The 22,442-nt window shown below is 40.4% G+C and overlaps 1 protein-coding gene across 6 annotated transcripts in view; it reads left to right on the top strand.

The window, feature by feature from the left end:
• Positions 1-22,442, top strand: part of lims2 (LIM and senescent cell antigen-like domains 2) — a 189,006-nt gene that overhangs the window by 142,578 nt on the left and 23,986 nt on the right. For all 6 annotated transcript variants that reach the window (XM_051927236.1, XM_028800907.2, XM_051927235.1 and 3 more), the window contains exons 2-5: positions 9,529-9,688; positions 13,221-13,287; positions 17,171-17,291; positions 20,489-20,638. In XM_051927236.1, the coding sequence (XP_051783196.1) occupies positions 9,529-9,688; positions 13,221-13,287; positions 17,171-17,291; positions 20,489-20,638 (498 nt within the window). The remainder of the gene's footprint in view (positions 1-9,528; positions 9,689-13,220; positions 13,288-17,170; positions 17,292-20,488; positions 20,639-22,442) is intronic.

The raw sequence follows: 22,442 nt of genomic DNA, 5'->3' as shown, positions 1-22,442 counted from the left end.
ACAAAATAAACTACGTGATTAAAGTGGAAATTTCGAGATTAAAGTTGACATTTCGTGCTTATTTCCCACTGTGTGCCTATTTTTTTTTCTCTGTACCCTAATAAGCTTTCATATGACACTCAGACGGTGGGCTACGAGTTGCCTTTTCACGCCAACTTTGATATGTGACAACTTCTTTTTTATTTTGGGCACTGTGCGACTTTGTGAACTTGAGCTTTCGAGTTTCTCCGACACGCTATGTCACTCGATCAACTTCCTTTTGTTGATTATTCCACTGTTTAAACCAACAAATAGTACGTTTTTCCTTTGCCTCCACTTGGTATTCGCTGAAATTCTTATATTTTCTCCCGTGCTTTTCCCATTGTCTGTCTTTTCACAGAAGGCTATTAATATTGATTTGCATATTCAAAGAGGCGTAATTCTGGGAGGAGTTGGGGCGGGACAGAAGGCGCGTGCATATGCGTTACTTTTCACGCTGATCAGGATTTATGTAGCGGAAGAATGTGAAAGTTTGCGTACGTACAGATTCCTGCATCTGGATTTTTCTGTGCGTACACACATTCCCGCTTTTGTGCTTACGCCATGTTATAGTGTGAGTTCTACGCACAGTGTTATACATGAGGCCCCCGGTGTCCAGCATCCATGCCAAGATGTAATGTTGTCCGGCACCCACAAGAGGGCTGCAGTGTCTGATGAACAAAGGCAACAAGACGCACAAAGACAGAGGAACACAAGGACACACAGGTTCGTAAAGGCAGGACATGTTTGAAAAAGATGGACTTACCATTGTACCATTATCCCCTTCTTAATAAATGGGCGTTTGGCTGTGCTAGTCTATATGTGTATGGATATATAAATATGTGTGTGTGTGAGTGAGTGAACAATAGGGGGTTAGGGGGAGCACTAGAGCAATTTCCCCACCAAAATAATACCAAAGTCATTCAAAAATCACGTGTTAAATCTGCTACATGTGTCTATCTCTCTATTATAAAAAAAAATCCTGCAAAGCAAAAGCAAAGCGATGATACGTGATCTTCTCGAAAGTTCTCGGAAGACATTTAAAAGACCCGCGAGACAAAAGAGACTTGCCATGGAGCATCTTGCGGGGACCGTAAACATGAGACTTGGTGCCAAGAGATTGTCCCAGGGCCGTCTCGCAGGGACGTGGAACATGAGATTCTTGCAAGACACGCCCTACTTACAAAAGATATCATATAACAGCACACCCATCTTAAAACACAGTCAGTCATGTAAAAGCACGTAGTACACACATATCGTGTGCTCTCAGCACATATAAAGCATATAAGGACAATACGGAGAATAGAGACGCAAAGGCGTTGAGAGAAAAAAAAGGCAGATAAGAGATTATGAAAGCAGTGGAATTTGAAAGTATTGAAGTGCCCCAGCCAGGTTGAGACCTTTTTGGTTTTAAGTGACTGTTCGGTCTGATTGAGGGAGGGCAGACTACAGCATGGAAGACTGTTAGCGGGGTATTGATTGATGCGGGAATGGGGGGGCGAGACCCGGGGGAGGAGGGGTTGGAGAGGGTGCTAGACAGTTGTGTTTGGGGTTAGGAAGTCGGCGATTGTTCAAGTAAAACTTTTGTGATACTTTATCATGTCAGTCGCTACAGTATCTATGAGAATCTGTGGTCCTGGAACAGTTAAAGCAACGACAAGTTGAATTTCAAAGAATACACAATTTGATCAGGTGTATATTGATGATCACGGAGAAGCGATGCAAATTTTAACAGGCAAAAAGAAAGGTACTGTATTTATTCCGCGAATAACATTACACACCAAAGGAGATTGTGATATGCCATTTGTATTAAAATGTTTACAGTTTACCGTGAGAATAGCTTTTGCTATAACAATAAATCACAGGGACAAACATTAGAATAAGACTGATTATTTATTAGAAAAACAGAAACAAGATTCACTCACTGGCAGTTATACGTTGTTTTGTCACAATGTGTCTCCAAAAAATATTGTTTTTAATGAGGCTTTAAAGTAAAAGTGCAAATAATGAAATCGAAACAATTCCAAAGAAAAAAAAAATTTTAAATTGTATATCTGATTAACCAAACATAGGGGTTGGTGAGCGAAGCAAGCAGGGGGCAAAGCCCTCTAGTTTTTTTAATAAACAAGTCAATATACAAATACAAAAGAAAAAAAATGAATGGCCAATTTATCCCCTGTGGCTGCCCTAACAGGATTTACACCCCTTTCTAAGTTGTCTAATGCTCTTTTTAGCCTAAAAGTACCAATAATTTGAGAGGGGTGTGGCATTTTAACACTACAAGCCTGTTAAGAGTTCTTTGAAGATGTTGTCAGACAGCCATGCTGATTAGCGGGGTTACAAAAATGAACCTTCAGTTACTTTAATAGTTTAGTTCAGTGGTAATTCAATCTATGGCTGTTTGGGTTAGGAATTGGCTTTGATCCCAGATGGGGGGAATGGACTGGTGCTGAACTAATGTGTGTGTGTATACTTGTGTGTATATTTTATGGACTGTAGGGAGCATCCATGTGTCACCCCCAAACCCAAATGATGACCAGAGGGACGAAAGTAACATATAGAAAGGTGTTTTATTGTCAGAAAGACACCAAAGAAACACAACAGGGTTAAAAATAACAAAACCTAAACCTCCTGGCCTTCCTCTTTTTTACACCTTGCGTCTTTCACCTCACCCTTTTTTTGCCTTCTCTCATCTGGTCTCTTTCCTTATCAGGCCATTAGAAGTGGCTACCTCCCAACTCTATTTTGACTTTGGAAATGTATTGTTACAGCATAAATGTTCACATTAAAAATACTGAATGGATAAATATGTGTACAATTTTTTTTCTCAAGCAGAAAATTACTTTCAAGGAGATTGAATACTTTTGCATGCCACTGTGTGTGTGTATAAAATATGTACTCTCTAAACGTTTGTATTGGGACACTTCAGATATAAAGCTTGCTGCAGTTACAGTATGTGAAGCTCGCCATGTGCACATTTCCAGTGACTATTTAAGGAGCCGATTTACTCCAAGAGAGCAAGTGAGCTGCTGCTGTTGCAGGAAGTGATATGCAGTGCTAATACAATGAAACATTTTCCAGGGAGGCACTGGCTCATTACTGTACAAACATGAGTGCGTCCAGAGACTGTGTCACTGATTCCGTGACCTGTTTGTGAAAGCAGAGGTCCTGGGTCTTGTGCATTATTTTTATTTTGCATCTTTTGATTCTCTTTTATCAAGGTCTTTTTATTCCCTCCTGCTTTTATGTTGTATAACAATGATGCTGCATGATAAACATTTTTTAAAGCTTTAAATGAACACTACCACACATGGAGATGTTTGTACAAGCTCATTTTAACACTTAGCCAGTTTGTTTCTGCTGGTATCTTCCTTCAGAAAGTTCATTTTCAAACTAACCTCAAGTTAGTCTTGCTATTAACAGTTAGTACTACCATCTGTTTGTTACCATACCATTTTCTAAGCCCACTTAGTTAACAACAGCAATTTTATTTCTTATATAGCCCAAAGCCATACAAGGAATGCCTCAGTGGGCTTTAACAGGCCCTCATTGCTGACAATCCATAGCCTTGACTTCCCAAGAAGACAAGAAAAAAACTCCCAAAAACACCTTGGAAAATAAAATGGAAGAAATATTGGGAAATCTTGGCAAAGGTAATTTAGAAAGATGCCCTCATCCCAGGAAACACAGGATACAAGGAAGAAACAGTCTCTAGAAAGGATAGGATGAGCATATTCACGCATGCACACATATATCACACACTTATAAGGGCCACTTTAGTGTTGCCAATCTATCTAACCTACAGCCATTTCAGAGTTATGGACCTCAGAGTCTCAGAATCATTTGGTACAAGGCATGAGTGAGCACTTGATCATGGTGCCAATCCACCAGGGCGTAGACTTGCATGCAGACAAACCCTCATGGAGGCAATTTAGAGTCACCAGCAGCTCACAAAGACACAGGGAGAGCATGCAAACTCCATACAGGCAGTGATGTGCCACCTGGTGCTGTGAGGCGGCAGTGGTAGCCACTTGTACTGCCATGCTGCAGAAGGTAAAACCGTGCCTCTCAGATGTGTTAAACCAGGGTCCAGTTATTCAAATCATACAAATTTAAATACAATGATTATCATAATCCTCAAGTCTTTAAGAGATGGGAGGAAAATCAGAGTATGGAGACTGAGATTCAAACCCCGGATGCTGGAGCTGTGAGGCAGTGGCATTCTCTACAAAGAGTCAGGGTTGGACATCATATTGAAAGCTTCTTGATATAAAGTCTGTTGTCTTGGCCACACTGCCTATACAGCCAGCATTTGATAATTTGGGTAAAAAGTGAAAAGCCTTACATTTTTAATGTGAAGTAACGTTGGAGTTCCAAAGAAAACATTTTCAAAGTACCATAGCACATGTTCTTAAGAATGAGCAAGAAGCAAGTCAGGAGAACTGGACTAGCTGTACTAATATGTATTTAATTAGTCCAGCATATATCAAATGAGTCATTCAGAGGTTAGAGGATGGCATAGTGGCACACTGTAGAGTTTCTGCTTCACAGATCCAACATCATGGGTTCAGATCTGGCACCAGGTTATCATCTGTGTGGAGTCTTGAATGTTCTCTCGGGTGTCTAAATGGGCTTTCTCCCAGATGCTTCGGTTTTATTCTCACATCCCCAAAGACTTACCACATCAAATTCTGTTGTATGGATGCATGCATGAGTTGGTCCTGAAATGGACTGGCATCTTATCCGTCCAAGGCAGTTTCCTACCCAGAATTCAGTGCTGCTGGGATACTTTCTGGTCCCCTGTCCACCCTGAATTGGATTAATCAGATGTGAGAATGCTTAATTATTAAAGTGTGACTAGTGTCTTCTTTCCTCACTTCTTTTTGGGAAGAGCAGTTTGTTATTTTCAGTGTTGACTTTGGCACAAATTTCAAATCACCATTTTTTTTCTTCTGTTAAACAAGAGACCAGGGGTGTTAACTCACTCCACCATGATCAAAAATGATCTCAGACTATCAAAAAAATCTTACTGTCTGCTGGGAAATGGGGGAAGATTTTAGCTGTGAATCGCTAGCTGTTAGTCAGGGTGTGGTTCTGTTCATTTTTCTTTTTTTTTCTCCAATCAGAAATTATATTTTTACAGTATGTCACATATCTCATGTAGTTTGTAGTGATGGCCAAGAAAAATTATTAATGTCATGTTTTCTTGAAGAATGGGCTTAGGAAGCTGTTCTATCATAAACGTTGTTATCGTGACCAACGCTGTGAAAACAACAAACAATGCCAAAACCCCCATATGAAAATCTAATGTTACTTGTGTCGCATAATCCACCTGTCAGGTCATCCAGTCGTATCCTTACAACAGGGGAAGCACATACATGTATTTTTTGCTAAAATGTTGATAAACAAATCCATCCATCCATTTTCCAACCCGCTGAATCCGAACACAGGGTCACGGGGGGTCTGCTGGAGCCAATCCCAGCCAACACAGGGCACAAGGCAGGGTGCCAACCCACCACAGGACATACACAAACACACCCACACACCAAGCACACACTAGGGCCAATTTAGAATCGCCAATCCACCTAACCTGCATGTCTTTGGACTGTGGGAGGAAACCGGAGTGCCGGGAGGAAACCCACGCAGACACAGGGAGAACATGCAAACTCCACGCAGGGAGGACCCGGGAAGCGAACCCAGGTCCCCAGGTCTCCCAACTGCGAGGCAGCAGCGCTACCCACTGCGCCACCGTGCCGCCCTGATAAATAAATACCTTCAGAAAATGAAAGTAGTCCACAAGTAGAAAGTGCAATCACAGGGGATCGCACTTTTGAATTGAAGAAACACCTTTACCCCTCATTCATTTGTCAAAGTCCTGTCTTTATATTGTACACTGTATGTTTGTGTTTGTGTATGTGTATGTATACACATACACATATCTTTCATGTGTGTGTGTGTATATATATATATATATATATATATATACACTGTATAATGTGTGTGTGTGTGTGTATGTGTATAATATATATGTATATATATAGATATATACACACATCCACACACACACACACTGTATATATACTGATCAGCAACAACACTGAAACCACCTGCCTAATATTGTGTAGGCTCCCCTTGGGCCACCAAAACATCAAGGCATGGACTAAACAAGACCTCTGAAGGAGTCCAGTGGTATCTGCACCAAGACATCAGCAGCAGATCATTTAAGTCTTGTAGGTTGTGAGGTGGGGCCACCATGGATCGGACTTGTTTTTCCAGCATAACCCACAGATGCTCGATCAGATTGAGATCTGAGGAATATGAAGGCCAAGTGAACAGCTTGAACGCTTTGTCATACTCCTCAAACCTTTCCTGAACACTTTTTACAATGTGGTAGGGCACATCGCCCTGCCGAAAGAGGCCACTGCCGTCAGGGAATGCTGTTGCAGTGAAGCAGTGCACGTGGACTGCAACAATTTTTAGGTAGGTGGTATGTGTCAAATTCGCATCCACATGAATGCCAGGACCTAAGGTTTCCCAACAGAATGTTGCCCAAAGCATCACGCTGCCTTTGTCGGCTTGCGTTCTTCCTACAGTGCAGCCTGTTTCCATCTCTTCCCCAGGTAAATGACATGCATGCACCCAGCTGTCCACATGATCTAAAAGAAAACGTGATTCATCAGACAAGGCCACTTTTTTTACATTGCTCCAAAGTCCAATTCTGACGATCACTAACCCATTGTAGGCACTTCAGCGATGGACAGGGGTCAGCATGGGCACTCTGACCGGCCCACACTTACACAGCCCTGTGTGCAGCAAGCTATTATGCACTGTGTGTTCTGACATGTTTCTCTCATTGCCCCCATTAAGTTTTTCAGCAATGTCTGCTACAGTAGCTCTTCATGGGACAGGAGCAGATGGACCAGCTCCCCATGTACTGTACATCAGTAAGCCTTGGGCACCCATGACCCTTGTCGTTGGTTCACTCTCTGGTGGTCTTTCTTTGGACCACTTTTAGTAGGTACCAACCAGTGCTTACTGGGAACACCCAATAAGACCTGCCTTTTGAGAGATGCTCTGACCCAGTCACCTGGCCATCACAGTTTGGCAGAGTCACTCAGATCCTCACTATTGTCCAAATTTTCCTGCTTCTAACACTTCACGTTCAAGAACTGACTGCTCACTTGCTGCCTAATATATCCCATCCCATGGCAGGCATTGTAACAAGATCAACAATGTTATTCACTTCACCTGTCAGTGCTTTTAACGTTGTGGCTGATCAGCTGTGTATGCACAGTATGCATATGAATAATAGCTGAAAACACAAGGAAAATAATGTTTGGTAAAAATCTATGAATGTAGATAAGTATGTATGAAGCTGCTCTGGTAGACAGGATTCTGTATTTTTTAATGGATATTATTGATTGATTGACAACTGATAAAGACCTTTCCACAATTCAGTGATAATCGCTAAGTAGGACCCACCCACCCCTACCCTATGTGGTGTCATGTACTTGTGGGTATCGGGGTCTTCTTATTTTCTACTCCAATATTACAAAGTGCTCTTTGTCAAAGCCTGTGTCAAGCTCAGGTAATCCTATTGTATTGTTTTAATTAAGAAAAAAAATAATCATAGGCTTTGTATAAATTGCTTAACTTTCTTTGTTGGTTTTTAAATTATGTATATTTTTTTTCAGTTTTGTGTCTTTAGATTTAAGGAAGGTCTGGTATGAATAAAATAGTTTTATTATTCACATGCCAAAATGGGGTTGCTTTAATGGAAAGTTCAAGTGAACACAGCACAGTGTGATTTTTATTTTTCCACAGATTGGAGTTAAAAGTGCAATGTGAACAAAAGACAAAGAAGGTGACCCCACATCTTTCTTTCATTAAATACAACATCAGGTGACACATCTGTCAGACAAGAACTGCATGTGCAGTTGACAGTACAAGTGGCTGTTGAGTAGCCTTATGATCTGACGCTCAGGACTTCAGCTGAATCCAGTGGTGTGAGTGTGGAGGGGTGGGAAGTGACTGTCCATGACAGCTAGATAGAGAGATAGATAGATAGATAGATAGATAGATAGATAGATAGATAGATAGATAGATAGATAGATAGATAGATAGATAGATAGATAGATAGATAGATAGATAGATAGATAGATACTTTATTAATCCCAAGGGGAAATTAAAAAAAAATTGAAAAAAATTAAAAGCTGAAGTCTTTAATAATACTGTTAGCCTTTCTAAAGCTGGTGTCACATTACAAAACTTCTGATCGTAGAGTATGCCAGACTCCATTGCTGATCTTGTCACCGGGTCACGTCATTTTACACAACTGAAAGTTTCTTGGCTTGTCAAATTTAGGGTCTGCCTGACAACATGCAGCACCCTTTTTCTGAGATTCAGTACTTGTACAATGTGTTAATAGGTATGGCGAGTTCAGTGGCAATCTCTCTTTCTTTTCTTTCCATTCTGTCATGGTACATAAAACACGAGACATCAGTCAGACGAGCTTATCTTCTGTTTGTGAGGTTCTGTGTTTCTTATTCTTTGTTGATGAGTTACAGTATGAGCATTCATTGGTTATCAGCACTCATGTATACAGAGCCCACCCCTATAACTAAATACGAAGTTGATTTTATTGGGGCAGGTTGTGGACTAGTTGGAGTGAATCTATAGGTGTGTCAGACTAGATGACCGAACTTTATTAGAGCCAGCTGATGACTGCCTCTGACCCGCTAAGATTATGTAAATGAAGGAATGAAAATTCCTAGAAAAAGTCCTCAAATGTGGCCTGGCTTTAAGGTAGCATGTGCTATATGTGTCCTGAGCAGTGGGGACCTGTGTCCGGGGATGTTTATGAAGTGATTTCTGAGTGCCTTTGTGTCCTGACACAGCTGTGCTATATGAATGGGATATTAATCAGCATTAGTACATAAAAATATAATATTGTTATTAAAATAATAGTTTAACCACAGGTACCACATTAAGAACGCCTAATTAGAAGCCTAACATTCTGTGTTTAAGTTAATTATAAATGAACAATTTATTTCATAGTGTTTCTTTTACTCAATATCTGTTATCATACTGTATGTTCATTATATGCATGCATAAAAATGTAAGAGACGAGACCAATGGTGTCCCTGTTTAACTGCTGTTCAAATGACAAAAATAAAGAATTCAAAATGGTACTATTGTGGTCTCTGGCTGCCTGTTGATCCTTCAACTGAAGAGAACATTTTATTAGCTGGGTCTTTATTTGGTGGAAGGCTGGAAAAAAAATGGGCTGCTCGGGAAATCACGGTTCTTTCTGTGGGTTATTGGCCTGTTGTCACACTCAAATTTTTTTCTCATTCTTTAAATTGGTCCCCAAAAAGGGTGCATGATACCCCCATGTTTGACAGTAAGTTATACTTTATAGACATGTTTTTGGACCTGTTATTGTACTGTTGGGTCCTTTTTTTTTTGAGCATCATTTGTAACCATCAGTTTCTTTTTTTTTTTTCATAGTAACATGGCAAATGCTCTTGCTAATGCCATCTGTGAGCGTTGCAAGAGTGGCTTTGCCCCTTCAGAGAAGATAGTGAACAGTAATGGGGAGCTGTACCACGAGCAGTGCTTTGTGTGTGCCCAGTGTTTCCAGCAATTTCCCGAGGGCCTGTTTTATGAGGTAAGTGTTATGATCAGCAGTTTTTATTCAGTTTTTTTCTGACTTTTCCTGAGTGAATATTCTCAAAATATGCATTTGTTTAGGGGTTCGGGACCCAAGGGTTCTGATTTAACATTAGTTTTTGGTTTCAGAGCAAATTGAAAAAGTTAGTCATTTTAAGTATTATACCATGATGTCATTGTTGTTTCTCTATGGGTGGCGGCATTTCAGTGCAGATGTGTTGGTTGTTTCCATAGCAGTCCTACCCAGAAGTCCCCGGAATACAAAACGCATGTGATGTCACTGGAACGAATGCTAAGGACGGCGCAGACATTTCAGGGGAACCTGAGATCATAGAAAACTGCTACTGTGCTGCATGCATATTCAAATCTTTTTCTGAGTGACTTACGAGTTTTAAGAATTTCTAGTTCTGATTGTTAGTCTTCAGCTCCTACTTCACATTTTCAACTTTGACGCCAGATCATCTTGAATTTCAGTTTTGGCCTCTGCTTGTCCTCACTAAATGCATCTCCCAGTTATTTTCACTCTTTGTATACTGCTTCGTCTGAGTGTGTAAAGAAAGAGACAGGCTCTGCTCTGCTTTGTCATTCTCAATTTCTTCTTAAATAAATCGTTACATGGCTGGCTGGTTCCTGTCTTTGGTAGTAAGCTGGTAAATTAATCAAAATGTTTCTTGTAACAGCAGGATGTTTCATTGTGATCTATTACATACATATATCTATCCATCCATTTTCCTAACACCCTTATCTCGAGAAGGGTCATGGGGAAACCAGAGCCTATCCCAGCCATCATTGGGGGCATGGCATTGACAATACTTTTTAATGTAATCTAATGTTGTAGGGGAAAGTTAAGCCTATCCCAGCAATACTGGGCTTAAGACAGAAACACAATTACAAGTTTGACAGTGTGCCAGACCATCACTGGGAACACATGCATACACCCATACTCACTCATACTGGGGCCGAGTTAGAGTCATAAAACAAGCTAACCTAATTTTGGAGAGTAAAACCCACGCCCTTACAGGAAGAAGACGCAAAATCCACATGGGGGTGTGATGGGGTTTATGATTCAAACCTAGCACACTGTGCACGTTGAGGGATTAGCATTAACGCTGTGCCATGGCATATTAGGTTAAGATATACTGTATGTAATTCCTCATTTTCCTAGAGTTATCATAAGATAGATAGATAGATAGATGTGAAAGGCACTATATAATAGATAGATAGATACTTTATTAATCCCAAGGGGAAATTCACATAATGTTTTCCACAGTGAATTATAAATCCCATTGTTCATGGTAAGAAGTAGACACTGAAGATTTTGTTGATTATGGTGTATGTGCAAGCAGGTTATCTGTAAGCTTCCAGTTTCTAATAAAGATTTTCAGGATTGGTTTCACTAAGTCGTCTTCTAGTGAGATTCACAGTGTTAAATCACTGAACTGAACAGGGAACAACCCACCTTATTCACAGCCACATTTTCCAGTCAGATGTTTTCAGACAAGTGTCGTAGTCCCTCCAATATGTTGTGGCTCTGCACCTCGGTCATCTCTCAGAGGGTCATATCTCAGGGAACATCCCATCTCCCACAACCTGGCTCCTCTTGATCTGGTGAAGTGGTGGTTCTACTCTGAGGTTTCTCCATACTGCAGAGCTCCTCAGAGTTTGAGCCCACCTGCAAACCTTCACAGAATCCTCATTCTGGCCTCATCTACTGTACTCAGCATCTCATTTTCAAAGGTTGCATGTCCTTGTTAGTGTTACTTCTGACAGATTGGTCTAAGGGGAGAGGCCACACAACAAACAGTCCAAATGTGAAGTTTCCAAGTAAATCAAAGAAAACCTCTCCTGGAACAGAACAAACCTCGAGACAAGACCTAAGGGTAGTGGTTGTTTGCAGGTGCTTGATGATAATCATTCTAGACTCGGTTTAGAAAAGATGAATGGAGCCAGAATGTAGACTAACCACCAAGAAGGGAAAGGATGGGAGTTTGGTGCAGTGTCAGTAAAGTGGCAGACAGGGGTGGGGGGGACAGTTTCAAACACAGAATCAACAAGCTGATTATGATGGCTGGCTCAGTTATGGGGTGCAATTTGAATCCCCTGGAGATAGTATTGAAGAAGAGAATGAAGAAAAAACTGAGTGCCATTCTGAACAATGCTACACATCCTCTGTCTGACACACTAACACTGAGGACTTTCAGCCAATGAATCATTTCAGTGAAGAAACACGACTCATTATTAATACCAGCAGCAATACGTCTGCATAAGGCCTCACTGAGACTGCACTTTTATCATTAGCCAAGTCACAAGTTTTTCTTTTTTTAGTTCTTGTGCGTGTTCATGGAGAGTTTTTGTTTGTCATAATACTTTATATTCTTTGAGTTCCTGTAATAGATAAATTTCCCCTTGAATATTGTTTAATCTAATCTAGTCTAGTCTAGTCTACATGATGATATTTTAGAATATGTCAAGCCTTGTAGCATTCTCAACTGCAATTCTTTAGTATAATAATCTTTAACAACACACATTCTACTACGGGCAGAATGGTGGCTCTGAGGCGAGGGATCTGGGCTGGCAATCGGAAGGTTGCCGGTTCAAATCCTGTACACCAAAAGTGACTCTACTCTGTTGGGCCCTTGAGCAAGGCCCTACAATTGCTCCGTCCTGGGTATGACATTAATTTACATCCAGCCCTGCCTGTAGGCCCTAAAACCTGGGGGTTGGTGGCAGAATTGGCACTCCAGCCACCATAAAAAACCTCCCACTGGTCCATTCCATCTGAACTAGTGTGGTGCTGAGGTGTCACCCATTCCATGGCTGCACTCAGGGCCCTAATCTGGGATCCTGAGTTGGTTTGTCATGTGGTGGGTGCAGCAATGTGATGTATCAGCGCCTGCTCCTAAGCTCCAATTCTACTATGTTTAGTATATTTTTTTCCATCCATCCATCCATCCATTTTCCAACCCGCTGAATCCGAACACAGGGTCACGGGGGTCTGCTGGAGCCAATCCCAGCCAACACAGGGCACAAGGCAGGAACCAATCCCGGGCAGGGTGCCAACCCACCGCAGTTAATCATTGATGTAAAATGTTATTTTTATTTTTTGTGATTCTAACTAGTTGCCATTGTTCCCCTTATGTCAATAAAGAAAAATTGTCCACAGACTATCCCCAATCTCACAAGAAAAAAAGGTTTAGTGTGCCATCTAAAGGCAAAAACCAGATTAGGATGGGTCTCCAAGTTCATAGAAGGCCACCCTCAGTAATGCATGTACCCGTTCACTAGTCAGTCTAATCTGCAAGTCTTGAGGATATGGGAGGAAAACAGGAGTACCCATAGGAAAACATATTCATGGACATGATACAAACAAAAAAAGCTCATTAAATGCTATGTGGTCATTCACGTGGGCTCTAGTTGAATCAGGTGACTGGCTGCATACTAAAGGTTTTGCCAAACTTGCATGACAGTGACATGATCATTAATCTTTGTTCAGATATGAACATAATGAGTGGTAATCTTATTTCTTACAGTTTGAAGGGAGAAAGTACTGTGAGCATGACTTCCAGATGCTGTTTGCCCCCTGCTGTCATCAGTGTGGTGAGTAATCTTCATTGCACCCTTCATTGCAATCAAAACTTCTCAGACATGGAGCTGATGAAATGCAGTGGACTGTTTACAAAATGTCTAATAGTGTGAACTCAGGTGTCCCAAATTCTACACATGCTGCTATAATTTATAAATGTTATACTTAACGTTCCTTAATCTCACTGATGAGAAGCTACTCTGACCCCTGCTCAATAGTACACAGTGTCAAGCAATCTGAATTAAAGTATGGTACATACTAAAAATAAAATGAATGAAGAAAATGTATTTTTTCATAATTCCCTCCAAATTTTAAGGGTTGTGCCTAGGGTCATGACCGTATTACAACACATGAGTAGAAAGTTGCATGTCAGTCAGACGTACCTAACCAAGGAAATTCCCCATTCTAGATGTTTGAAGATTCCCTTGTGATAGAACTTTCTATTATTGGCTAGAACCAGCAATGGCTTTCAAGAAAGTAAAGAATTATTCTTTCAGGACTCCCATTAGAGCTGCTCCACCGAGCGCAGTAAACCAGTCTCTGATTGTCACCCAAAGATTCTCTCCGATGTGCCTGTCTAGTTCTTTCTTACTTTTGGCGTAGACAGTTAATGTTAATGGGATGCAGGCCTGAACATTGGTGTCTTTATTCCCTTGTTTAAAGTGTTTAAGTCTTCATTTTGACCAACAAGAACACATTTCCATGATTAAAGTGCACATCACTGGTGGTTTTATGTATTTCACTGGAGGCAGAAGTAGTAGGGAGTGGCGCAGTGGTAGCACTGCTGCCTCGCAGTGAGGAGACCCGGGTTCGCTTCCTGGGTCCTCCCAGTGTGGAGTTTGCGTGTTCTCCCCGTGTCTGCGTGGGTTTTCTCCGGTTGCTCCGGTTTCCTCCCACAGTCCAAAGACATGCAGGATAGGTGCATTGGCGATCCTAAATTGTCCCTAGTGTGTGCGCGCCCTGCACTTAGGCTGGCACCCTGCCTGGGGTTTGTTCCTGCCTTACGCCATGTGCTGGCTGGGATTGGCTCCAGCAGAACCCCATGACCCTGTGACAGAAGTAGTAGGACAAAGACTGGCAAAGTTGATCCATCAGGAAAGCTTTCTTTTATTGGGCAAAGTCAGAAATATTTGTCCATGAAGCAAAGAATTAACACCCAAAGTCAAATCCGCAAACATTTGCTGTTACAGGGCTCCAGCACTTTATGAACAACCACTTCAGAAAAATGTGCATGCACAAAGAATACCCTTATTCATTTGACAAACCACGATGTAGGTGAAGTTTATATGAGCTCCAAGCCTGGAACAATATTCAAACCTGCGCCAGAAGCACTCAGACCAGGTCATCTTTACAATCATTATAAATACATCTCACAGGTGGCAGGTGGCAGGACGTGATGTCCATGATGCATAATTCTAAGCTCAGTCGTGATGCTGCATTCTTAGACCTGCTGCCGCCTGCTGAATGGCGAGGAGTTGGATCTGCAGCCTGCTTGAAGGTATTCTCATATGTTTACGTGCTGTGGTTCACTCAACTTGCTACACGTGTTACTTATTGTATGGCTTCTCAATTATCCGGAGCATCAAGTTTCCAAAAATAGATTGTGAAATAGTTAGAAAAGCGAAAAAAATATCAAAAGGCCACTTTTTGGAAATGTGAAATTTGAAGTGATAAAGTGTAGGTAAGCAGCTGCATTAAACATTTTATGAATACCAATGTCTTATTAGAGATTATCTTAATGGCTGATGTTGTTATGAAACTAATTCTGTTGATTTTCATGTATTTTGGTGTTGTTTGAACAAAGAAGGTGGAGCATTCTGGGGGCAGAGAATGATTGAAAATATTTTCCATTTAAATTATTGGTAATTTGATGTTCGTGTTATGAAAATTCACTTTACTAAGACATTTTCAGGATGAGATGAGTGACAGAAGCCTGTATAGTGTCAGACTGACAGGTTCTTTATTTTTATGTTAAGTACAGACAGTCAGATCCATCAACCATTCAATCTTAAATAACATTGTGCCTGATCACTTTACAACAGTGTCCTTGAAATCATAAAACAAAATAAAAACTCATGTCATATAATTAACTGCTCAATAGAAAAAGGCCCTTTTAATGTTAAAGTGAAAAAAAATCTCTGCAAAGTATATCTAAATTAATAACCAATCTAATACACAAAATAATTGGTGTTCACCCCCTTAAATATTACAGTCCTAAATCATCACGGGTGCAGCCAATTGGTATTAGAGGAAACACAATTAATTCAATGGAGACCACCAGTCTGAGATTTTAGATGATTGTAGTTTAAATACGCCTGATCTGTAAGTTCCAACTTGTGAGGAGTCATTATGGTGGACTAACCTACACAATGAAGAAAAAAGAACATGGCAGACAGCTCCACGAAAAGGAGATTGAAAAGCACAACTCAGGGTGCTGTCAATAAAACATCTGAGTCACTGAATATCTAGTTAAATCGATCATGAAGAAATGGAAAGAGTATGGGACAGCTGTATATCCTCTAGAGCAGGCCGTCCACAGAAAATAAATAATCATTCAAGAAGGCAGGTGAGAGAGGCCACTGAGAGACCTATGAGAACTTTGAAGGAGTTACAAGCAACAGTGAACGATTGGAGATAGGCTGTACATACAACAACTTTTGCCCAGGTACATCCCCAGTTGCAGGTTTAAGGGAGAGTGGAAAAGATCAAGTCACTGTTAAAGAAACACACGATATCTCGGCTAGAGGCATATGGGATAAGCTTGAAGAATGTTCTGTGGTGTAATGAGGCCAAAATTGAGCTCTTTGGCAATCAGATTGAATACCATGTTTGTACACTGCACATTATTAAAAACAGACCATCCCTACCGTGACGCAGCGTGGTGGCAACATCATGTTTTGGGGATGCATCTCTGTAGCAGGCTCTGGAAGGCTTGAGAGGGTGGAAAGGAAAATGAATGCAGCAAAAAAACACCAGTAAATCTTGAAGGAAAACCTGACGCAGAACACAAGAAACTTGCACTTTGGGAGAAGATTTTTGTTTTCCAGCAAGACAACAAACCCAAGTGTAAAGCCAAAGCTACACAGGAATGGTTTAAAAACAACAAAGTTAATGTCCTAGAGTGGCCAAGTCAGAGTCCAAATCTCAGTCCAATTGAGAATCTGTGGCTCCATGCGGCCTGACAGCTTGAGCAGGTTTACAATGTAGAATGGGTATACAAAATGGCAGTGTGCACAGATGATAGAGAAAGAGACACCTGTGGACAAATATTCAAGGCTGTCATGGCTACTAAACATGCATCTACCAAATTCTGACTACAAGAGGGTGAATACTTACGCAGTTATTTAATTTGTGTTTTTTATTTGTAATTCATTTAGACCACTCATCTGTTTTCACTTTGAGAATGAAAAGTCCATTTCTGTTGATCAATTTCAAAACAGCCAAACTAAATCCACTGTAATTTTAAGGTTATAATAATTAAATGCAAAACTCTCAAAAGGATGAATACTCTTTATATGCACTATAAAAGAATGGAATTTGTTTCCTGCATAAATAGTTAAAATGCAGTATGGTACAGGAAGTTCAAATATTCTAAAGCATTGTGGTATGTAGTAGGAGCATTCCTGATGACCATGTTTTAATGTTATGTCTCCTACCATTATTGTGCAAGACTTTTCCCTAATGATAAAAAAAAAAGTTATTAAACAATAGTGTGTTTGTCTTTTCTTTTCTTTTTTTTTTTATAAACAATTACATTCCTCCTTCTCAGAGCGTTACTATTTAGTTCTGGCCTCCGCGCCAGTCTGCTGAAAGAAGGATTGCTCATTTCCATGAAGACGTACATGCTGTATCATTTGTCTTGTTCCCTTTCTGATTTACCTGAGGGCTCTCTTTCAGGTGAATTCATCATCGGCCGAGTCATCAAGGCAATGAATAACAGCTGGCACCCTGATTGCTTCTGCTGTGACATCTGTCAGCAAGTCCTGGCAGACGTGGGCTTTGTGAAGAACGCGGGCAGGTGAGAGCAATCCTGCTGACTTGGCTGTTGTGTACAGGAGCCAACTTGTGTCTGCAACATAATATTGATGTCACGGGGATGGTCTGAATACTTTGAAGAGGGACTAAACACTGTCATAAAAAAGGCTGGCTCACCGGCTTGTCTCCTTCTTATGTGATAAATTATCTTGTTTACATCATCTAGCAGCATTCGGTGGATCAGTAGTTAACTGTGAGTGTGGTGTGGTCTGTATAGTCGGTGTGATCACTGTTTGAAATAAATTGTATGTTACATTCTTTTAACTTGCCTGAAGTAAAACAAATTTTTTTGGTGACCTCTGTATTTCATATAGTGGTTTTACATACTGTATAAATGTATGTATGATGTGACCTGCACCTCAAATACCCAGGCAAAATACCTTTTACAGTTTTTGTTTGTTTTTTTTTTTTTGATCACTTGGTAAATCACAGTCGCAATTGTTTTTCTTTATTTTTCCACCTCCACTCTCCTCAGAATAAGCCTTCTTCCACCTGCTCACGACTCTCAGCCCAGGTGTGACGCTTTTCAACCCACACCCTGGAGTTATTCCAGTGCAACAGGTTTGCCATCAGGGAGCATTTCTGGGACTAGTGGAACCCGTCCATAACAGGGCAGCTCCCCCTAGTTGGATCCCAACAGGGCTGCCCAGCCAAACTAGAATCCCTGTGCAGTCCTGCGTGTATCCAAATGGGAGATATACCAGAGGAATGCCGCCACCCAATGTACTTGGGGGAACACAAAGCCTCGCGGAACCAGTCTCCCTTTGTCCCTCCTTTACATGGCTCCCTGACCAGGAAAGGTAAAACTAACCAACCTGGTCAGGGTGCCAGTTCAGCCATCTCCTTAGTTTATCACAAGAAGCTCGCCAGCCAACCCGTGTCTTCTGTGATAATGTAGATTAAAATACAGAACTACTAACATGCAGACGGTGAGCTACATTGATAATATTTATTAAAACACTCCTAATAAAAAAAGCCAGGCATTGTAAATTCTTTTAAGACCTTCCGCTGCAGAGTGTATGGGCTTTTTGTTACAACTAATCAGAGCACTTGGGTGGATTGTGACAAGTGTGGCAGCTCATTTTTACACAGCCCAGCATTCACTCTGCTCACTCGCACTTTGTTTTGTGTTGTGGCTGTCGGCGGTTTGTTTATCTTAGGGCCACAAAAGCTTTTCAACTGTGGGGCTAATTGGCTTTAAACAAATGCAATACATCAGCTCCACGTCCGCATTTTCTTCAGATTAAACTTGAGTCTGTCACAACCACCGCATGCTTCATGCAGATACACTCCTGTAAACGTGTGTGCAGAATACAAAATTACATAGTGGTGCCTAAAAACAAACAAAATTGGCTGTGACACCTTCTGTATTTATTGGACATGTATAGTAAGTGGTGTCTTGTGTGCCATGTTAAAACAGGGGGAAGACATTCATTTTCTTTGAGGTATGCCTCCCTGTACACATGTTCATACATTAAAATACTTGGCCCTTTTCAGTTGTAGCCATTGGTCTGTGCTTTGTTGTTTTTGCACGTTTTTCTTTGTTTTTTTTTTAAATGTGTGTTCTCATATAATATGAGAAGCGCCTACTACGATAGCCATGTCTGTCTGTCTGTCCGCATGAAACAACTTGACCCCCTGTGGACTGATTTTGTTGAAATGGAATACTTTTTCTTCAGTTAAATTTGTCAAGACAGTTCAGTTTTTGTTGAGATATCTCCAGCAGATCGCGATGTACAATGTTTTGAAATTTCAAAATCTCCCATTTAAAAACAACTTGCGAATCCACAAGCATGTCTATTTAAAAACAGAGAAACATTCTGTGTGACTTCAGCTGCAAATTAATTCACTGTTTCAATTTCACCTTGAGAGCAGTTACGCTAGTATATTTCTAGCATATTTTTGTCTGTTTACTTGACGGATAGTCGCTCGGATTCCCAGTTCAATAACCGGGAATCGGGTGTGCCCGCTCAAGCAGCTCATACGGCAGCACCATCCTCCTGCTGCTTCTTTAGGTAAGTTAACCACAAAAGTACAAAAAAAAAAATCAGTTCTCTAGAGACGAATCGAAGAGGAAAGCAATTATGTAAGCGTATATAAGACTGAATTCACCAAACTAATATTATTGCAGTTTATTATTGTAAGGAATCAATGTTATCAACCTGCAGATAAACACTGCTTGAAGTACTTAATTACACGAGAAAGACGTAGCTGCCCTAAGTGACACAAACATAGGATGGGCTTAGAAAGGGAACTGCAGTTAATATGCATCCAACTAGGACTGTATCCAATGCATGAAGAGGCAGATTACAGTTAATGCATGAGAAAGTAGTCACTTAATGTACAACCGACTAAACTGGGATGACAGTTTGTCATTGTCAGAGGAGCCACTTTTGCTTCCATATCTCTTTAAACTGGAATTAAAATCATTAAGATAATTGTCACGTTTGGTATTCTTGTTAAACTATGAACCAGTTCCTTTCCAATTTCTTATATTTTTAAAGATAATACTGATAGCTAGATTGGGAACTTCAGTTTTTGGTCCTCTCTTCATATGGTGATGCTGTTAGTGATTTTTAGTCACAGAACTACCAACATTAACACACATCATTCACATCATTTGAGTTGGACTCTGCTCTCTACGACAGCTACCAACCCACCACAAGTATATTTAGGTTATGTTTGTTTAACTACATGACATCTTTAAAAAGCACGTATTTAATGTAGTCTACTGCACTCTGTTGTCACTGTTATTATTGATTGTTATAAAAATTAGATAACTTGGATGAAGTAACTAAGAAATGTTAATTGCTCCATCTTTCATATCAGTTTAACGCTCCTGAATGTTACGTCATGCATACTTTTTCTAACTTGTTTTCCATTTTACTGTAGTGCAGCCTGCTTTATGTTTTTGATTTTTATAAGACAGTGGCAATGCAGTTTGACATGGTGATACACTAACCATTAGCAGAGAATTTGTATAACATTTCTGCAAGTCTTTAGCCCAGGAAAAGTGAATGTTCAAAGGAACATACATTTACATAAATATGTTATTTTCTTTTAGATTTTATTAAGAAAAGTGTAATAATTAAATTGTAAAGTCCATTACAAATGCAATCTGTGGGGTGCAGGAGGGCTGCCTGGCTTCCCGTAACCAGTCTCGTATTGTTTTCTCATTAGACACCTGTGCCGGCCTTGTCACAACCGTGAAAAAGCTCGAGGCTTGGGAAAGTACATCTGTCAGAAGTGTCACGCCATCATTGATGAGCAGCCCCTGATTTTTAAGAATGACCCCTACCACCCGGATCACTTTAACTGTACCAACTGTGGGTAAGTGATAGAGGAAACTATTAATGAGCTCTATTGTCAATCCATGTGTTCAGATCTGCTGAGCTATGACAGTATACTGTACAAAGAGACCATGAGTCGACATCCAAAGTAGAAGGAGCTGCATTACAAAAGGAGCAAGGACTTTATCATATGTTGTACTCTTTTCTGCATGTTAAAATGCACAGGAAGTGTCCAGCTTAAGAGACGAACACCTCCTACTCCTAACATTTATTTTAGAGTACATTAACTTGTGAGTACTCCACAGAAACTGTGATTTGAAAAAGGTAGGGACAAAAATCTATGAGTAGGGTGACCCCTAAATTTTATTAAATTTGTGCCTTTGAAAGCCCTCTGTGGCTAAAATAACTTCAAATTATTCAAAACAAATGTACAAACCTCTAAAAGTGCTTCTTATTTCATTCCTTTAGTATCATGGCAAATGACATAAATTTGTAAATATTGGCAAAATGACCAAAAGTGTGTAAACAGCTCCTGTATTCACAATTTTCACATTTTATTGTTACACCACATTGAATCACAGTGGATTTAGTTTGGCTTTTTTGACACTCGTCCACACAAAGAGACTCCGTAATAAGTGAACCAGTAAAATGAATGAATACTTGATTTTTGATATTAGATTAGTTAGTGATTCAAATTTGACCCTGTGGCTGCATATACTCATATGAGTCAGGCTGCACTGGGCTGATGCCCACTCTAGTGTTGGTTCCTAACATGTGCCCAGTGCTGCCAAGATAAGTTCTGACTCACTCCCATGATTGTAAATTACAATAACCGGGTTTGATAATGTTACTACTACTTAGAACTCAGTTTCCATAAAAGCTGGGATGCTGTGTAAAAATTAAATAAAAATGGCATGCAACGATTTACAAATAATATAAACCCTAAATTTCATTTAAAATAGTATAAAGACAACATACCAAATGTTGAAAATGAGAAATGTAATTTTGAAAAATATATGCTCATTTTGAATTTGATGCCAGCAACACATTTAAAAAAGTTGAGACAGGGCCTGTTTAGTGGTGTGTTGCTTCTCTTTTTAACAACACTCTGTAAATGTTTGAGAACCGAGGAGACCAGTTGCTGTAGTTTTGAAAGTTCCATTCTTGCCTGATACAGGATTTCAGCAGCTTAACAGTTCAGGATCTCTTTTGTTGTATTTTTCATTTCATAACGTGCCAAATGTTTTCACATTTTGACAAGTTTGGACTGCAGGCAGGCCAGTTTAATACCCAGTCCCTTTTACCACAGAGCTATGCTGTTGCAGAACGTGATCTGGCATTGTCTTGCTGAAATATTGTGAATTTCCCCTTGGGATTAATAAAGTTATCTATCTATCCATCCATCCATCAAAACACGTTGGCTGCATGGCAGCATATGCTACTCCTAAACCTGTATCTATCATTTACCATTAATGGTGCCTTCTCAGATGTGCAAACTACCCATGTCGTGTGCACTAATGCACCCCTGTACCATCATGGATGCTGGCTTTTGAATTCTACACTAGCCAGATGCTCCCTCTTCTCTTTAGCTCATAGGTGTCCATGTTTTCCAAAGAGAATTCCAAATTCTGATTCGTCAGACCACAGGACAGTTTTCCAGTTTGCTTCAGTCCAAGAGTCTGGGCCCAGGAAAGAAAACGGTGTTTGTGGTTCCTGTGTAACTGTGGCTTCAACTTTGCATGGTAGAGTTTTAACTTCCATTTGTGAATGGAGTGAAGAACTGTGTTCGCAGGCAGTGGTTTTCTGATGTGTTTCTGAGCCCATGCAGTGATTTCTAGTACAGA

This window comes from Erpetoichthys calabaricus, chromosome 4 (assembly GCF_900747795.2).
Source record: "Erpetoichthys calabaricus chromosome 4, fErpCal1.3, whole genome shotgun sequence".
NCBI lineage: Eukaryota > Metazoa > Chordata > Cladistia > Polypteriformes > Polypteridae > Erpetoichthys > Erpetoichthys calabaricus.
This window is presented reverse-complemented; position numbering and strand designations above follow the sequence as displayed.